We start from the raw sequence: 15,148 nt of genomic DNA, 5'->3' as shown, positions 1-15,148 counted from the left end.
AGGGTGGTGAGCACTTTGAACCCCCAATCGCTTCACAGAAGTTTATAAATGCAGAGCCGTGAAAATAGTCTTTTTTATTTCCACAAGTGATTTTTTTTTTTTTTTTAGACCCAATTTTTAGACCCCCAAAGTTGGTAAATAGTGGAAACCCCTCAATTCTTGCTCCAACCCTAACCCTAATCCTAGTTCGCCCCAGCCCTAGCCCTAACCCAACCCTAGCCCTAACCCTAATGGAAAACTGAAAAAAAAAAATATTTTCTTTATTTCGTTTTGTTGGCCTAACTTAGGGGGTGATAGTTTATCATCGTGATCAAAATGAATGAATGGAATCTGCCAGCCGGAGCCTGCAGATTCCCGGCGGGCGCACTGCGCATGCGCCCGCCATTTTCTCCGGATCCAAGATGGCGGCGCCAACCGGAGGGACCATCGGGAGGGGACCTTGGACCACGGAGAGGTACCGGGGGGGGTGGGTGGGATCGGGGGCCCTAGTTCTCTCTCCTCTGATGTGCGATCACATCAGAGGAAAGAGAAATTTTAATGTACAATCGCGGCTTTTTCTTTTGCGGTCGCCGTTATAGGGTTAATAACGGCGATCGCAAAAGCGGGGTCGGTAAAAAACGACTGACTCATGTTCTCTGGGGTCTCTGCTACCCCCGGCAGCCGAGACCCCGGAGAAAATCCGACACTGGGGGGCGCTATTTACCTACTCCACAGCGCCGTGAATTAGCGGCGCTGTGGTTTTAGTACAGTTAAATACCGCTGTTAAAAGGCGTATCGATGGTCGCTAAGGGGTTAATCTGAGAACAGAATAACATATCCCCAGAATCAGGCCATCTTGCGCTATCTCACTTATTGGGCTGTGTGCTGTAGTTACCATGCAGTCAGTGATTGACTAGGTCTCACGTGAACAGCAGTCAGGCTAATCTGTGTATCCCCACCCCTACTATTGATGGCCAGCTTACTGGCTATGTACACAAGAAGCAGCCAATGGGTGGTGTGGGCGGAGTTATACACAGCTTGGCATTTGAGCACTGCTCCATCTACAGCAGAGAAAATGGATTCTATCAAAACTGAACCAAGCAGCCCTGTAAGTGATACATTACTGGAATCAGGGTCTCTGCCCCTACATCATGCTGCCCTCAGATTACATAGCAAAAACCTGCTTACAGATTCCTTTTAATACTATTTATTGTGTTATACTTGTGACATCAGTGGACTCTTTTTTTTTTTTTTTTTTTTTTTCCTTTTTATGTTTGAGGCTCATTATCTTAGATCTTCTATAGTACACCTAGACCTTGGATACTTTTTTTTTATACTACTGTATAGTGATTTTCTATGTAACGCTTCTCACAATATCATATGCTGTGTACACTTGCCCCATGGTGCGGCCTCAGATCTGATGTAATTTTCCTGTCTTTTTGTGAAGCGCCCCATTGATTTTATGATTTGTACTTTATATATTTTCTTAACCACTCATTAATGATAAATATTTATCTGTTATGTTTTGGTTTTTCGTTATTTAATGTATCCACTCACTATCCATATCATCATTGTTATTGTGTGGTTATTAATGTGGATAATTGGCCTAAAACTACTAAATATTCTGGAGATCTTTATCATGCTAAATGACAGCACTCATCTCATTATTCCGGTCATGTGCAGAGCCCGAAGACTACTTTCAAATTATAGCTACAAGTGAACGTCAGTTTCTTTTTTTTTTTTTCTTTCTTTCTTTTTTTGTTTAAATTTGCCAATTTTCGGGAAAAGAGGGGTTCTATGAGTTCCTATTATCCGACCTATAAAAATTGATCTTGAAGCTAATAAGATTGTACAGGAATCGAAAAAAACATGACTAGTTTTCTAGCAAAAATGGCATCACACTTGTGAACAGGTTGCGTGAGGTATAACAGATTGGCCTCATTTACTTTTAAAGGGAATCTGTCACCCCTTTTTTTTGGACTGTAATGCTGTAGATAAGCACCCGATGTAACCTGAAAGATAAGAAAAACACGTTAGATTATCGAGGGGGCGGTCCAGTCTGATGGGTGTCGTGGTCCGGTCCAGAGCCTCCCTTCTTCATACGATGCTGTCTTCTTCCCTTCCTGTAGTAGCCCCAGCGCAGGCGCGCTGCTCTGCCCTGTTGAGGCAGAGCAGAATACTGCAGTGTGCAGGCGCCAGACCTCCCCCGACACCTGCGCACTGCAGGACTCTGCTCTGCCTCAACAGGGCAGAGCAGCGCGCCTGCGCTGGGGCTACTACAGGAAGGGAAGAAGACAGCATCGTATGAAGAAGGGAGGCTCTGGACCGGACCACGACACCCATCAGACTGGACTACCCCACCCCCGGGTGAGTATAATCTAATGTGTTTTTCTTATCTTTCAGGTAAAGGTACTGTCACACTTAGCGATGTACCAGCGATCCCGACCAGCGATATGACGCGGTCAGAATCGCTGGTACATCGCCAAGTAGTCGCAAGTGAGCTGCCACACAGGCAGATCCCACCAGCGACATCGCAGGGGTCGGGGGTCACTACTTACCTGTCACACCAGGCGATCCTGCGTCCTCCCACCCGGCTCCACGCGTCGCTCGTCCTCACAGCAGGAAGCGCCACAGGAAGCAGACGACGAGAAACAGTCCAGCCTGTTCTCGCGCGATCAGCGATAACCAGCGGGGGAGCGGGTCGTAGGTAAGTATCAGACACAGCGATATCGCTAGCAATATCGCTATAACGTCACTAGTTACAGCGATATTGCTAGCGATATCTCTTAGTGTGACATGCCCTTTACATTGGGGGCTTATCTACAGCATTACAGAATGTCAATGCCGGCAGCTGATAGCGCAAAAGATGACCGATTCCCATTAATAGCGCTAACCTGCAGTACCAGATACAACCCATAGGCAGATGTGGCGCTGTTTCGGGGTAAAGGGCAGCCATGTTTTTTTTTATTACTGTTCAAATAATATAACATGTTTTATAAAAAATATTTGGATGGAGAAATCATTTTCCTGTTTAATATGCACAAGTCCTGGCAAAATCACTTGCTTGATGATGGCTAACTCATTGAGGATTGTAGGTCAGCTAAGGTCGAGTATGATGTGTATATAAATAACCAATTGATATTTTTAGAATCAAACCTCCAGTCTTTTATGGGGCTGAATATAACAAGAAGGATATAAATTTATCTTCGTTTCTCTTCCGTTTTGGTTTTTCTAAGATTACATATTTATGTAACGAGGAAGATGAAGTATCGATCCAGAAGCCAAATAATGGTGGTAAAGAAGTCAGTTGGGATTATCGAAAATCGGTATTTACAAAAATATTTCTAGAATTTCGTCAATGATTTAACAGAAAAAAAAATAATCTGATGAAACTCTGAATCAGAAACATCATTGTGTTTGAATAGATTTGCAATAATATCTGTCGAGCCAAACTATTCCTGGTCCTGCAGCTAGGAAAATAATGGAATGGAAAACTTTTATTGTTGCTTTTTGTGTAATTGTCTTGTTTCACCTACACACTCTGGATGACTAATCTGGGGAGATTTTTTTTTTTTTTTTTCGTAGACATCCAACTCCCACTGATCTAGGCAGATGTACAACCCCAGATAACTCATTCCCTGACTTCAAAGGAAAAAAAAGGTTTTGCAACTCATTAATAAATTACAATTCCTGTAAGTCTGACTACAGCCGTAAAGAGATGTTTTGATAAACAGGAACAAATGTTATGGATACGTTGCCCAATTCCCTTTCTAAAAGTTTTTTTTTTCATCCCTATTAAAATATCAGCGGGCAATCTTTTTCCTTGTGTATATAGTGTAGGGGAGGTTTCTAGGTCAGGTAATGTTCACTCGCTCCCCACCCGGAGAAATTTTACTCTGTCGTGCCACCTTTCAATGTTTTGAACATTTAATGAGCCTTGTACCCGCCATATACATTTAGATGTTGGACAAACAATTATTTGCCTGATTTTTCACTTAGGCCTGTTTCACACTTCCGTTTTTGACCATCAGTCAAAATCCGCCGTTTTTTTAAAAAACGGATCCGCTTTTTTTTTTTTGGCGGATCCGGGTTTTTTTTCCCCATTGAGTTGCATTACCGGCGGATCTTGACGGATGGCCATCCGTTGGATCCGTTTTTTCGCGGATCCGCCAAATTTTTTCCATCCGCCGACATGCCTGGACGGACCATGCAACGTTTTTTTTTTGCTGTAGGATCCGCATTTTACATTGCGCATGTCCAGAGGAAGGAAGTCGGCTGGAAATTTTAACCCTGAAATCCTTTCTGGCGGACGGAAAAAATTCTCTCCCTCTCCCCCTCTCTCCCTGATGATGTTGATGGTGAGAGTCTGTGTTGCGGCAGAGAGTTCCAGAGTATGGGGGAAGCACGGGAGAAGTCTTGTATGCGGTTGTCGGAGGAAGAGATAAGGGGAGAGTAGAGAAGGAGATCTTGAGATGATCGAAGGTTGCGTGTGGGTAGGTACCTGGAGACCACGTCACAGATGTATGGAGGAGACAGGTTGTGGATGGCTTTGTGTGTCATGATTAGGGTTTTGAATTGGAGCCTCCGGGCGATAGGAAGCCAGTCAAGGGCCTGGCATACGAGGGAGGCTGGGGAATAGCGGGAAGACAGGTGGATTAGTCGGGCAGCAGAGTGAAGGATGGACTGGAGTGGTGCTAGAGGGGAGGTTGCAGTAGTCGAGGCGGGAGATAAGAGCATGCACTAGTGTTTTTGTGGTTTCGTCGTTGAGGAATGAGCGGATCCTGGAAATATTTTTGAGTTTGAAGCGGCAGGAGGAGGCGAGGGCTTGGCTATATGGTTTGAAAGAGAGCACAGAGTTGAGGATCACCCCGAGGCACAGAGCGTGCAGGACTGGGGAAAGCGAGCAGGCATTGACATTGATGGATAGGTCTGGTGGAGGGATAGAGTGAGATGGGGGGGAAAGATGATGAATTCTGTTTTGTCCATGTTCAGTTTTGAGAAAGCGAGCAGAGAAGAAGGCTGAGATAGCAGACAGACATTGTGGGATTTCAGTCAGTAAGGAGGCGACGTTGGGTCCAGATAGGTAGATCTGCATGTCATCGGCGTAGAGGTGATACTGCAAACCGTGGGATTCTATGAGCTGTCCCAAGCCGAAGGTGTAGATGGATAATAGTAGGGGTCCTAGGACAGAGCCTTGATGAACACCGAAAGACAGGGGGCGAGGTGAGGTGGTGGTGTGTGAGAGGGAGACACTAAATGTTTGGTCTGTTAGGTATGATGAGATCCAGGATAGGGCCAAAATTTTCGGTTAACTTGTTCTCCAGCCAGCGATGTAGAGGGAAACAAAAATCCATTGTAAATTTTTTTTTAAATAAAACCCAATTCCAAAATATTTAGCCCAAAACGCCTGCATTTAGGGATAAAAAAAGTCTCAAACAATGTCCGCATCCTTTACGTAAACTCGTTAATTTCATTTGACAGACAGCGACGTCGTCCTTATTTAAAAAAAAAAAAAAAAAAAAAAAATGCTACAAAAAAAGTCTTGTGCTCGCTCTTTCATGTGCCATTTTCAGAACCGAACTACCTTCTCGTTGTAGACATATTTTTAGCTGGTTCCATGCCTCTTCATACTTGGGGCGGTGCTTTTTCTTTAACAAGTGTATCACCTTGTGACGCACGGGCTGCGTTGACTTCACGTCCCAGACGTGTTTGAATTGGTCCTCTGTTTGTGTTTACCGTATGTACATCTAAAAAAAAAAAAAAAAAAGACAATGGTCTGACATGTAATCCCTCTGCAGATGTACAGCCGTGGGAGTGAGCCGTGATTCATTCTCTTGGAGGGTGTAGTTTTTGTTAGCTAGAACCACAGATGTGGAGTTAAACCACAAAAATGTCTATTCCTTCCAGGTGAGAAAACTAAAGTGCTTCTGCATCACCCCCCTCCTCCTCCCCATGTGCTTTCTCTCTTGCGGTGCCAAAGACTTCCTAACTTTTAAACAAGTCGGTCTTTTGTGCCGGCTATCTAGCGGCAAGCAACGTGTAATCTTCAGGAGAAAGACGTCACTTGGAAACTTTTTAAGTTAATGAAGAATAAAGCGTCCTGTGAGAGGTGGTTATCGGTCGATAGGCCTGACGTTGGACATAATTTCAATGGAAAGTCACAAGGGGCTAACTTTTTTTTCTTGGGCCTCATTTTTGGACTCGTGCCCTTTTTTCTTGGTCTCTTAACTATAGAGCCGATCTTTACAACAAGCTGTCGTGGAGTCGGCCAGTCTGGGAGGATAGATGGGACTTGTGGTTCCGGAAGGCTTTGTAAGGTCCGTGTTGTCCACATCTGCCCATTGCTGCTTGTGTCTTTCACAATGGTTATCTCTGTGTTTTTATTCCTGGTGTAGACATCTTAGGAATGTTCCAAGCATGTTCAGAAATTCCTCAATCATGTATGTAACCAAAGAGTAGTCTCGACAGTTGAAGACACAGGAAATTGCACTTTAAACTACAAGTTGTTAGCGGATGAAAAGAAGCTATGGCCATCTGAAATATTTACAGGCAGATCCTCCGCTCCAGGAATTTACAATTCTGCCATGGCTGGTGGAGGCGCTCATTTATTTCAGTGGAATACTTTACGAGCAACTAGGGTAAAGTGCAGAGAAGATGTATGTAATGGAAGGATTTGAATGAATTAGTGAGTGAACTATTAGTATAGGAACTTCCCCAGGGGCATGTAGATCTAGTGGGTACAAAGATGGCACTTTCAAACGGGCTGCAATGCTGAATTTTGTTTGTTTTCCGCACAGTGTCAGACTGGGGTGTCAAGGGTCCACCAGTAACTGACTTTGAGGGACCCACTTTTCACCTGCATACAAATATTACATTTCCCTCAGTCACAAATGTACCTATATCTCTATATAATAATAAACTGGGCAGTTTGGTTAATGAATGATAAGATGCTGCTTTTTTCTGTACAGAGTAAATCAAGTGAATTATGCCAAGTACTATCCATATAGTGGGGTTGGGGGCCCAGATCTGCACAGGGGCCCACCGGGGGATTCCCCTGTTACCCTGTGGGCCAGTCCGAGCCTGTCTCCGGAACATAAATGCTTTTCTTTCCCTGCCGCTCAAATGTTCAATTCCACATGGGTTCTGTGTGTGTGGTGGGAAGCATTTTGGCATTGCATGCAAAAAAAACCCTTCGTTTAGGAAAATGTTTAAAAGGCTTTGGCAGTGTCCAGGAGTTTTATTGACTCTTGCTGGAGTCCTGGAGTTCTCTCCCTTTTTTTTTTTTTTTTTGAGTCTTCTGAATATTCCATCTAGCTGGCCATACAACTTTCTATAGCTGTTGACTCAAACATTGTACGTCCGATCGCTATTTCTCCTGACTTTCCCTTTGCCAAAACCCGCCATACACAAGAAAGCTGGTCTTGGCAAAGTGGTCCTGTATTCTTTAAGAGTCACTGCCAGAATCCTCTAGTAGCTGCTTATCCCTGTTGAATAAAGGTTTCAGTCATATACCGTAAATTCCACTCCTTTTTACATTAGATGATCAACCGGTCCCTTCAAAATGGTCAATTTTCAACTGTCTTATCTAATGCCTACAGGGTCCTTTAAGTTGCCAAGTATGCACATCTATGGTAAATGCACATCATGGGATTACAGATGCAATTGCGTTCAGTTATACAGTACAGACCAAAAGTTTGGACACACCTTCTCATTCAAACAATTTTCTTTATTTTCATGACTATGAAAATTGTAGATTCACTCTGAAGGCACCAAAACTATGAATTACATGTGCAATTATATAATTAACAAAAAAGTGTGAAGCAACTGAAAATATGTCTTATATTCTAGGTTCTTCAAAGTAGCCACCTTTTGCTTTGATTACTGCTTTGCACACTCTTGGCATTCTCTTGATGAGCTTCAAGAAGTAGTCACCGGAAATGGTCTTCCTACAGTCTTGAAGGAGTTCCCAGAGATGCTTAACACTTGTTGGCCCTTTTGCCTTCACTCTGCGGTCCAGCTCACCCCAAACCATCTCGATTGGTTTCCGGTCTGGTGACTGTGGAGGCCAGGTCATCTGGTGTAGTACCCCATCACTCTCCTTCTTGGTCAAATAGCCCTTACACAGCCTGGAGGTGTGTTTGGGGTCATTGTCCTGTTGAAAAATAAATGATGGTCCAACTAAACGCAAACCGGATGGAATAGCATGCCGCTGCAAGATGCTGTGGTAGCCATGCTGGTTCAGTATGCCTTTAATTTTGAATAAATCCCCAACAGTGTCACCAGCAAAGCACCCCCACACCATCACACCACCTCCTCCATGCTTCACGGAGGAAACCAGGCATGTAGAGTCCATCCGTTCACCTTTTCTGCGTCGCACAAAGACACAGTGGTTGGAACCAAAGATCTCAAATTTGGACTCGTCAGACCAAGGCACAGATTTCCACTGGTCTAATGTCCATTCCTTGTGTTCTTTAGCCCAAACAAGTCTCTTCTGCTTGTTGCCTGTCCTTAGCAGTGGTTTCCTAGCAGCTATTTTACCATGAAGGCCTGCTGCACAAAATCTCCTCTTAACAGTTGTTGTAGAGATGTGTCTGCTGCTAGAACTCTGTGTGGCATTGACCTGGTCTCTAATCTGAGCTGCTGTTAACCTGCGATTTCTGAGGCTGGTGACTTGGATTAACTTATCCTCCGCAGCAGAGGTGACTCTTGGTCTTCCTTTCCTGGGGCGGTCCTCATGTGAGCCAGTTTCTTTGTAGCGCTTGTTGTTTTTTGCCACTGCACTTGGGGACGCTTTCAAAGTTTTCCCAATTTTTTAGACTGACTGACCTTCATTTCTTAAAGTAATGATGGCCACTCGTTTTTCTTTACTTAGCTGCTTTTTTCTTGCCATAATACAAATTCTAGCAGTCTATTCAGTAGGACTATCACCTGTGTATCCACCAGACTTCTGCACAACACAACTGATGGTCCAACCCCATTTATAAGGCAAGAAATCCCACTTATTAAACCTGACAGGGCACACCTGTGAAGTGAAGACCATTTCCAGTGACTACCTCCTGAAGCTCATCAAGAGTGTGCAAAGCAGTAATCAAAGCAAAAGGTGGTGACTTTGAAGAACCTAAAATATAAGACATACAGTATTTTCCGCTGTTTCAAACTTTTTTGTTAATTATATAATTCCACATGTGGTAATTCATAGTTTTGATGCCTTCAGAGTGAATCTACAATTTTCATAGTCATGAAAATAAAGAAAACTGTTTGAACGAGGTGTGTCCAAACTTTTGGTCTGTACTGTATCTCGAAAACTTTGGAGAGGCTGCTGTCAGAAGCATCTGGCACAAGCCTATTTCTCATCAAAAGATGCATCCATAGTGGGTCAAGCAAATTGCTATTGGATGAAGTGCTTTTAACGCCCATATACAGTGCTTAGCTGAGTGAGCACTCCTGCCTTCCCTGCAAGAAAGCCACCAGCTGACTTATCCAGCCAACCATACAATGGGCAGGCTGAAATTAGACATGCCCAATCTACCTCTCCCAAGACAATGAATTGGCTGGTGCTCCCATACACCTTAGACCTGATATTTATAGATTCGGCTGTCTTTAGTCTGCGTATGGTGGCCTTTACGCTAGGGTCAAACGAGCATATGAAAAATCAATTTTCATCCATAATGTCCTCTATGTGACATCCATTTTATTTACGGTAAATCAACATTTTAAAACATGCGTGATCAAATAGTTTTCTAGGTAAATAATCGCAAAATATCCATAAAAAATCAGTTGCTACATGGGTGATCCTTATGTCCTGGGATCCAATTTTTTTTTTTTTTTTGTGCATCCATAGATTTGTATAGGTGATTCTCATCTGATAATTGAAAGAGACTAGAACATGCTGCGATTTCCCCTGCCCCTGTGTGGTTTTTTTTTTTCTCTGCCTGGAAAAAAACCTGAACAGCCCTATTAAATAAAAATCAGTACACTGACCAAGGTTAAATGGCAAATGGCCAAATAATACGCGCCCTTAAGGCTGTGTGCACACGATGCGTTTTTTTAAGCGTTTCCGCAGCGTTTGAGCCGGATCAGACGCTGCAGAAACGCTTAAAAGATGCATCAAATTAATTAGCATGCGTTTTTGGCTTTCTGTGCCAATGCATGCGTTTTTAACTGCTCAGGAATCGCTTAGCGGCTAAAAACGCAGCATGCTCATTAATTTCCGCATTGCTGAGCGTTTTTAGCCATCCCCAATGATCCCAGAAATCGCGTGTCAAAAAACGCGTCAAAAATCGCGCAAAAAAACGCGCAGAAAAAGACGCGCGATTTCTGGAAGGGGATCCTTTTCCTGAGCGTTTAAAAACGCTAGCGTGGACACATAGCCTGAGCCTCCTTCACGTGTCCGTAAAAAACACGGACCTGAAATATTTGAACAGGTATCGGTGTTTCCAATCAGTGTGTCCGTTGTTACTATCAGTGTTTTGGAATACATGTCCCTTTTGTCCAGGGCTGTGAAGATGGAGTCTGTGTCATGGAAATTGAGGAGCTGGAGGTTTGGCTGACCGACTCCACAGCCCTGCTTTCATCCTGTGCCCCGTCCTGGTATACATGTCCCTTTTATCCTGGGACCTGTCCTGGTATAGATGTTTATCCCGATATAGCATGCCCCATCCTGGTATATGTTACCCCCCCCCCCATTCTGCCACTGTTATTTAATGCATAGGAAAAAATAAACTATTGTACTCGCCTTCCCTTCGCTCCCCCGAAGCACAGAGTCCTCTTCTGAAGCCATTAGCTGACTTCAGAGTGCAAGCAACGGGCGTGCATGATGTCACTGCTGTGTGCCCCCAGTCACGTGCACGCCAATGTCAGCTGCTGGCCTCTGATTGGCCTGCAACAGGTATTGTAGCGCACGTACCTGGTGGGTCTCTGCTCCACAATACTCTGCAGCTGAATGTGCGTACGAGGACGCACATCCGGTTGAAGTTTGCACTGGCATCGGCAGGCCCCTTACCCACCCGGTTGTGGTTGTGACCTCTGCAACATTGATTGTTACGCCCTTGTCACACGTACCGGAAGCACGGATGTGTGAATGAGAGCTAACGGAAAGATTTCTAAACGCTGGTGGTGATGGGGACAGCTTTAATTGTCAACTATTGAGGTGAAATTGTTTTTTTTCAGTTCCTGAAAAATGAAGTGTCAAGCCAAATGGGCAAAATAAAACAACTCCATTTCCAGGTTAGACTTTCAGTGTTCAACCTTATTATTAATAGATCTAGACAATTAAAGCTATTATGACTTATCTACTGTTATGATAGTCTAGCACCTGTCCCTCATAGACCTGCCTGCACGTGTCCTGCAGCTGTTTAAGGAATTACTGCATGCCACAAGGATTTGTTTGTTTTTTTTTTTTTATTTTATTTTGATTATGAAGAAATTTATTTGCGGTATTTTTTTGTGAACGATTCCACAAGATGGTGGCCGCTATACTGTTTTTGTAATCTTTAGGTTTCATTCACTTGTGAACAAAAATCCACAAAAATGTCTTATGTTGTATCACATAAGCATTCTGCTCTGGATACATGGGTGTACAATGCGTGTTAGAGCAGCGCCTGACGCCATATACTGTATATAGCGCCTTCTGCTTCGTAATTCTGATTTGGAGGAAGCTCTGGGGCTTTAAGGTCCCGTTACATTTAGCGATGCACCAGCGATCCCGACAACGATACGAACCGGTCAGGATCGCTGGTGCATCGCAAAATGGTCGCTAGTGAGCTGCCAAACAGGCAGATCTCACCTGCGATGCAGCGGCGGTCGTTACTTACCTGTCACACGCAGCAAGCGTGATGTCTTCTGCCCGCGTCCATGGAGTCGATCGTCGGCGCCAGCAGGACGCCGACGACGAGAAATGGACCATCCCGTTCTCACGCGATCAGCGATATCCAGCGGGGAGGCCGGTCGGAGGTAAGTGTCACATGTAGCGAGATCGCTACGGATATCGCTCTTGCGTCACAAAATCGGTGACGCTTTAGCGATCTCGCTATGTGTGAAGGGGGCTTTAGCCTAGTAGCACAGTGATGAAGCAATATAAACTTTGCAAAGAGAACTCTCCTAAAGAAAAAAAAATCAATAATTGTGACTAATCATAAACTTCAAAAATCCAAAAAATAAAATATGTAAACCCAGAGCTGCGCTTCTACGAGCTGTCAGTTCGGCACTGAGCTGTTAAGCGGGATGTCGGTTATTGCAGTAGACAGCAGCGTTTTGTGGACTATCGTTATTTGCACATTAGAATGATTAAGGTTTATTTTTACCTCTGTGAATTACAGCAGGGCTCGAGGAAAATGGCGTCTGTCTGCAAAGGCAGACATCACTTAGAGCTTTCTTGGCAGGGATTCAGAGATAGGAGCCATTTGGTACACGCCTAGAATAGAAGAGCTGGAGGGAGAAATTGATTTGTAGAGCATGAAAGTAGAAATGCTGAGTTTGTGTCTTTTTTTTTTTTTTTTTTTTTTTTTTTTTTTCTTCCCCCATTTTTTTGGTGGGGGGGGGGGAGGGAGTTGCTGGATTTTTTTGTTAGGTGATTAATGCCTGTCTTTGTTTGCAAACTCATTGTTCATGTTACCATGTGTCGGATACTGTTCTTTTGTAATTGTGTTAGTGTGTCATAAATATTGAACTCGTCACCAATTTTCTAAATAAATATATTTATAAAGGTGCAATTGACATGAAATTCTCCCTAGATGTCGGTAACAACCCATCCAATTCACACAGGCAAAGAAATCAAACCATAGATGTCCAAAAATTAGTTACATGTTATAATGAGAAATGACACAAAGAAAAACTATTGAACTCGCTTACTGAAACTTATTTAATACTTTGTACAAAATCCTTTTTTGGGGATGACAGCTTCAAGATGCCTCCTGTATGGAGAAACTAGTTGCAGGCATTGCTCAGGTGTGATTTTGGTCCATTCTTTCACACAATTGCTTTTCACATCCTGAAGGTCCCGTGGGCTCCGTCTATGAACTCTGAGCTTTAGTTCCCTCCATAAATTTTCTATTGGATACAGATCCGTGATTGGCTCGGACATTCTAGAAGCTTTCAGTTGGTTTCAGAGAAAGAAAATAGAGTTTCTTTGGCTGTGTGTTTGGGATCATTGTCTTGCTGAAATGTTAACCCTTGCTTCATCTTCATCATCCTGGTAGATGGCAGCAGATTTTTATCAAGAATGTCTCTGTACATTTGTCCATTTATTCTTCCTTCAATCATAGGAAGTTTGCCAGTGCCATATGGTGAAAAACAGCCCCACACCATGATGTTCCCACCTCCAAACTTCACTGTTTGTATGGTGTTTTTGTGATGATATGCAGTACCTTTTTGACCTCCAAACATGGTGTGTATTAATGCTTCCAAAGAGTTCAATTTTGGTCTCCTCTGACTAGACTATATTCTCACAGTATTTCATATACTTGTCTAAATGTTGAGCATCCTTTACGCACTTGAACATGTTATTTATTCAGCGATGGTCTTGTGTGGTGAGTGTGCATACAGGCCATGGAGGTTGAGTGCATTACTTAGTTTTCTTTGAACCATTTGTACCTGCCGATTCCAGGTCTATCAGTAGCACACTACAAGTAGTCATTGGCTTTTTTACAACTGTTCTTATAATTATTTTCACTCCTCTGTTTGAAATCTTGTGGGTCAGCACCTGGTCGGGGATGCTTTCTGGTGAAATTATGTTCTTTCCACTTCTGGATTATGGTCCAGCAGTGTTCACTGGGACCTTCAGTATATTGGAACTTCTTCAATAACCAATATGTTACCATTATGTTTTGTAACAATAAGTTTGCGAAAGTCTTGAGACGGCTCATTGGTTTTACCTATCATGAGATGTTTGTTGTGTGGCACCTTGGTATTGAGACACCTTTTTATCATCAGTTGAGCCAGCTGATATTTATTTCACTAAGTGGCAGGATTGCTTTCTATTTACTGATAAATTTCAGTTGGGGGTCATAACTTTCCATGACTTTGTACCTCTTTCTTCATGTGTTTAATACATTTTCCCTATGTTATTTTTCATTATTGCACATACCTTAATTTATTGACATCTATAGTTTGATTTCTCTCTGTTTTGGATTGGATGGGTTGTTATGACATCTGTTGAGAATTTCACGTCAGTAACACGTTTAGAAATGTATTTACTTTAAAAAAAATTGACGTGTTCAATACTAATTTCACCCGCTTTATATTTTTTTTTCAGTTTTTAACTCCTTTTGATTTCCCTTTTAATTCCATTTGATTGTTAATATACATAATTTATTACATAAGTCAAAGAAGCAGTCTGGGAAATATCCACATACAGGTAATCAGGCCAAACAGTCTTGGAGATGATGATGAATAACCCAAACGATATTGGTTTCTTGCATACAGAACGGGCCACCATTTCACAGGGTAAAGCAATATTAGTTGTTTTTTTTTTTTACTTCATTTTTTTTTATTCAACAGGATTAATTTCCGCATTAAAGCAATAGGGGACAGTTATGGGGTCCGCATTAATGCAAGAAATGTGAAACATTGTATTTTGTCGCAGCAAGTCCATGAACGACTTGGAAAAATAAAAAATGTTTTTCAGTCCCCGATTCACCAAAATTACGGTAAGTGGCTTGTGAAAAATGTTATCTCTATGTGGACAAATGACTGGGCTGTTGGATTTGTACATGCCTGGTTTTTCTTTGTGCCTACTCATAAAAGCTCCTGGTCCAATCTTGTTGCTATCTGGTTTTATCTAATCTGCATGAACAGCAGGAGTCATGTGCATGGCAGATCTGCCAGAGACTCCCTGGGCCACTGCACTGACCTCTATTAAGGGCAATATGTCAGATATATTCTCTCATAGAAGAAATGTTTCTAGTGAGCAAGGTTCCAGAATATGAGATGGACCTCCCTTATGAAATCTGAAGCAAAGAGTGATACAAACAGGACACTTTCTAGGCGGGGGTTCTCTACTTTGTCTCTATACAAGCAGATCTAATTAGGCCTTTTACCTTTTTATAAAAGGAGATCTGGTTAGCTCTTTGGGTTTCCCGAAATCTCTAATTACTGCAAAATTGTTAAATGGTGACACACTTGCCAAAACTCCAAACCTAGGGCAACATTGCCACTTAAAATTTGCACATGT

At 42.9% G+C, this 15,148-nt stretch overlaps 1 protein-coding gene across 3 annotated transcripts in view; it reads left to right on the top strand.

The window, feature by feature from the left end:
- The window catches only part of ACVR1 (activin A receptor type 1), an 81,326-nt gene that overhangs the window by 19,714 nt on the left and 46,464 nt on the right, over nt 1-15,148 (top strand). For 2 of the 3 annotated variants that reach the window (XM_073545659.1, XM_073545658.1), the window contains exon 2: nt 14,476-14,624. The exons of the other annotated variant lie outside the window; for it this stretch is intronic. In XM_073545659.1, the coding sequence (XP_073401760.1) occupies nt 14,592-14,624 (33 nt within the window). In that variant the 5' untranslated portion in view covers nt 14,476-14,591. The remainder of the gene's footprint in view (nt 1-14,475; nt 14,625-15,148) is intronic. 3 annotated transcript variants of the gene reach the window in all.

The sequence above is a fragment of the Dendrobates tinctorius genome, unplaced genomic scaffold (assembly GCF_039654945.1).
Source record: "Dendrobates tinctorius isolate UK_male_01 unplaced genomic scaffold, ASM3965494v1 ptg000143l, whole genome shotgun sequence".
NCBI lineage: Eukaryota > Metazoa > Chordata > Amphibia > Anura > Dendrobatidae > Dendrobates > Dendrobates tinctorius.
Note: the sequence above shows the minus strand (reverse complement) of the source record. Positions and strands in the feature narration are given on the sequence as shown.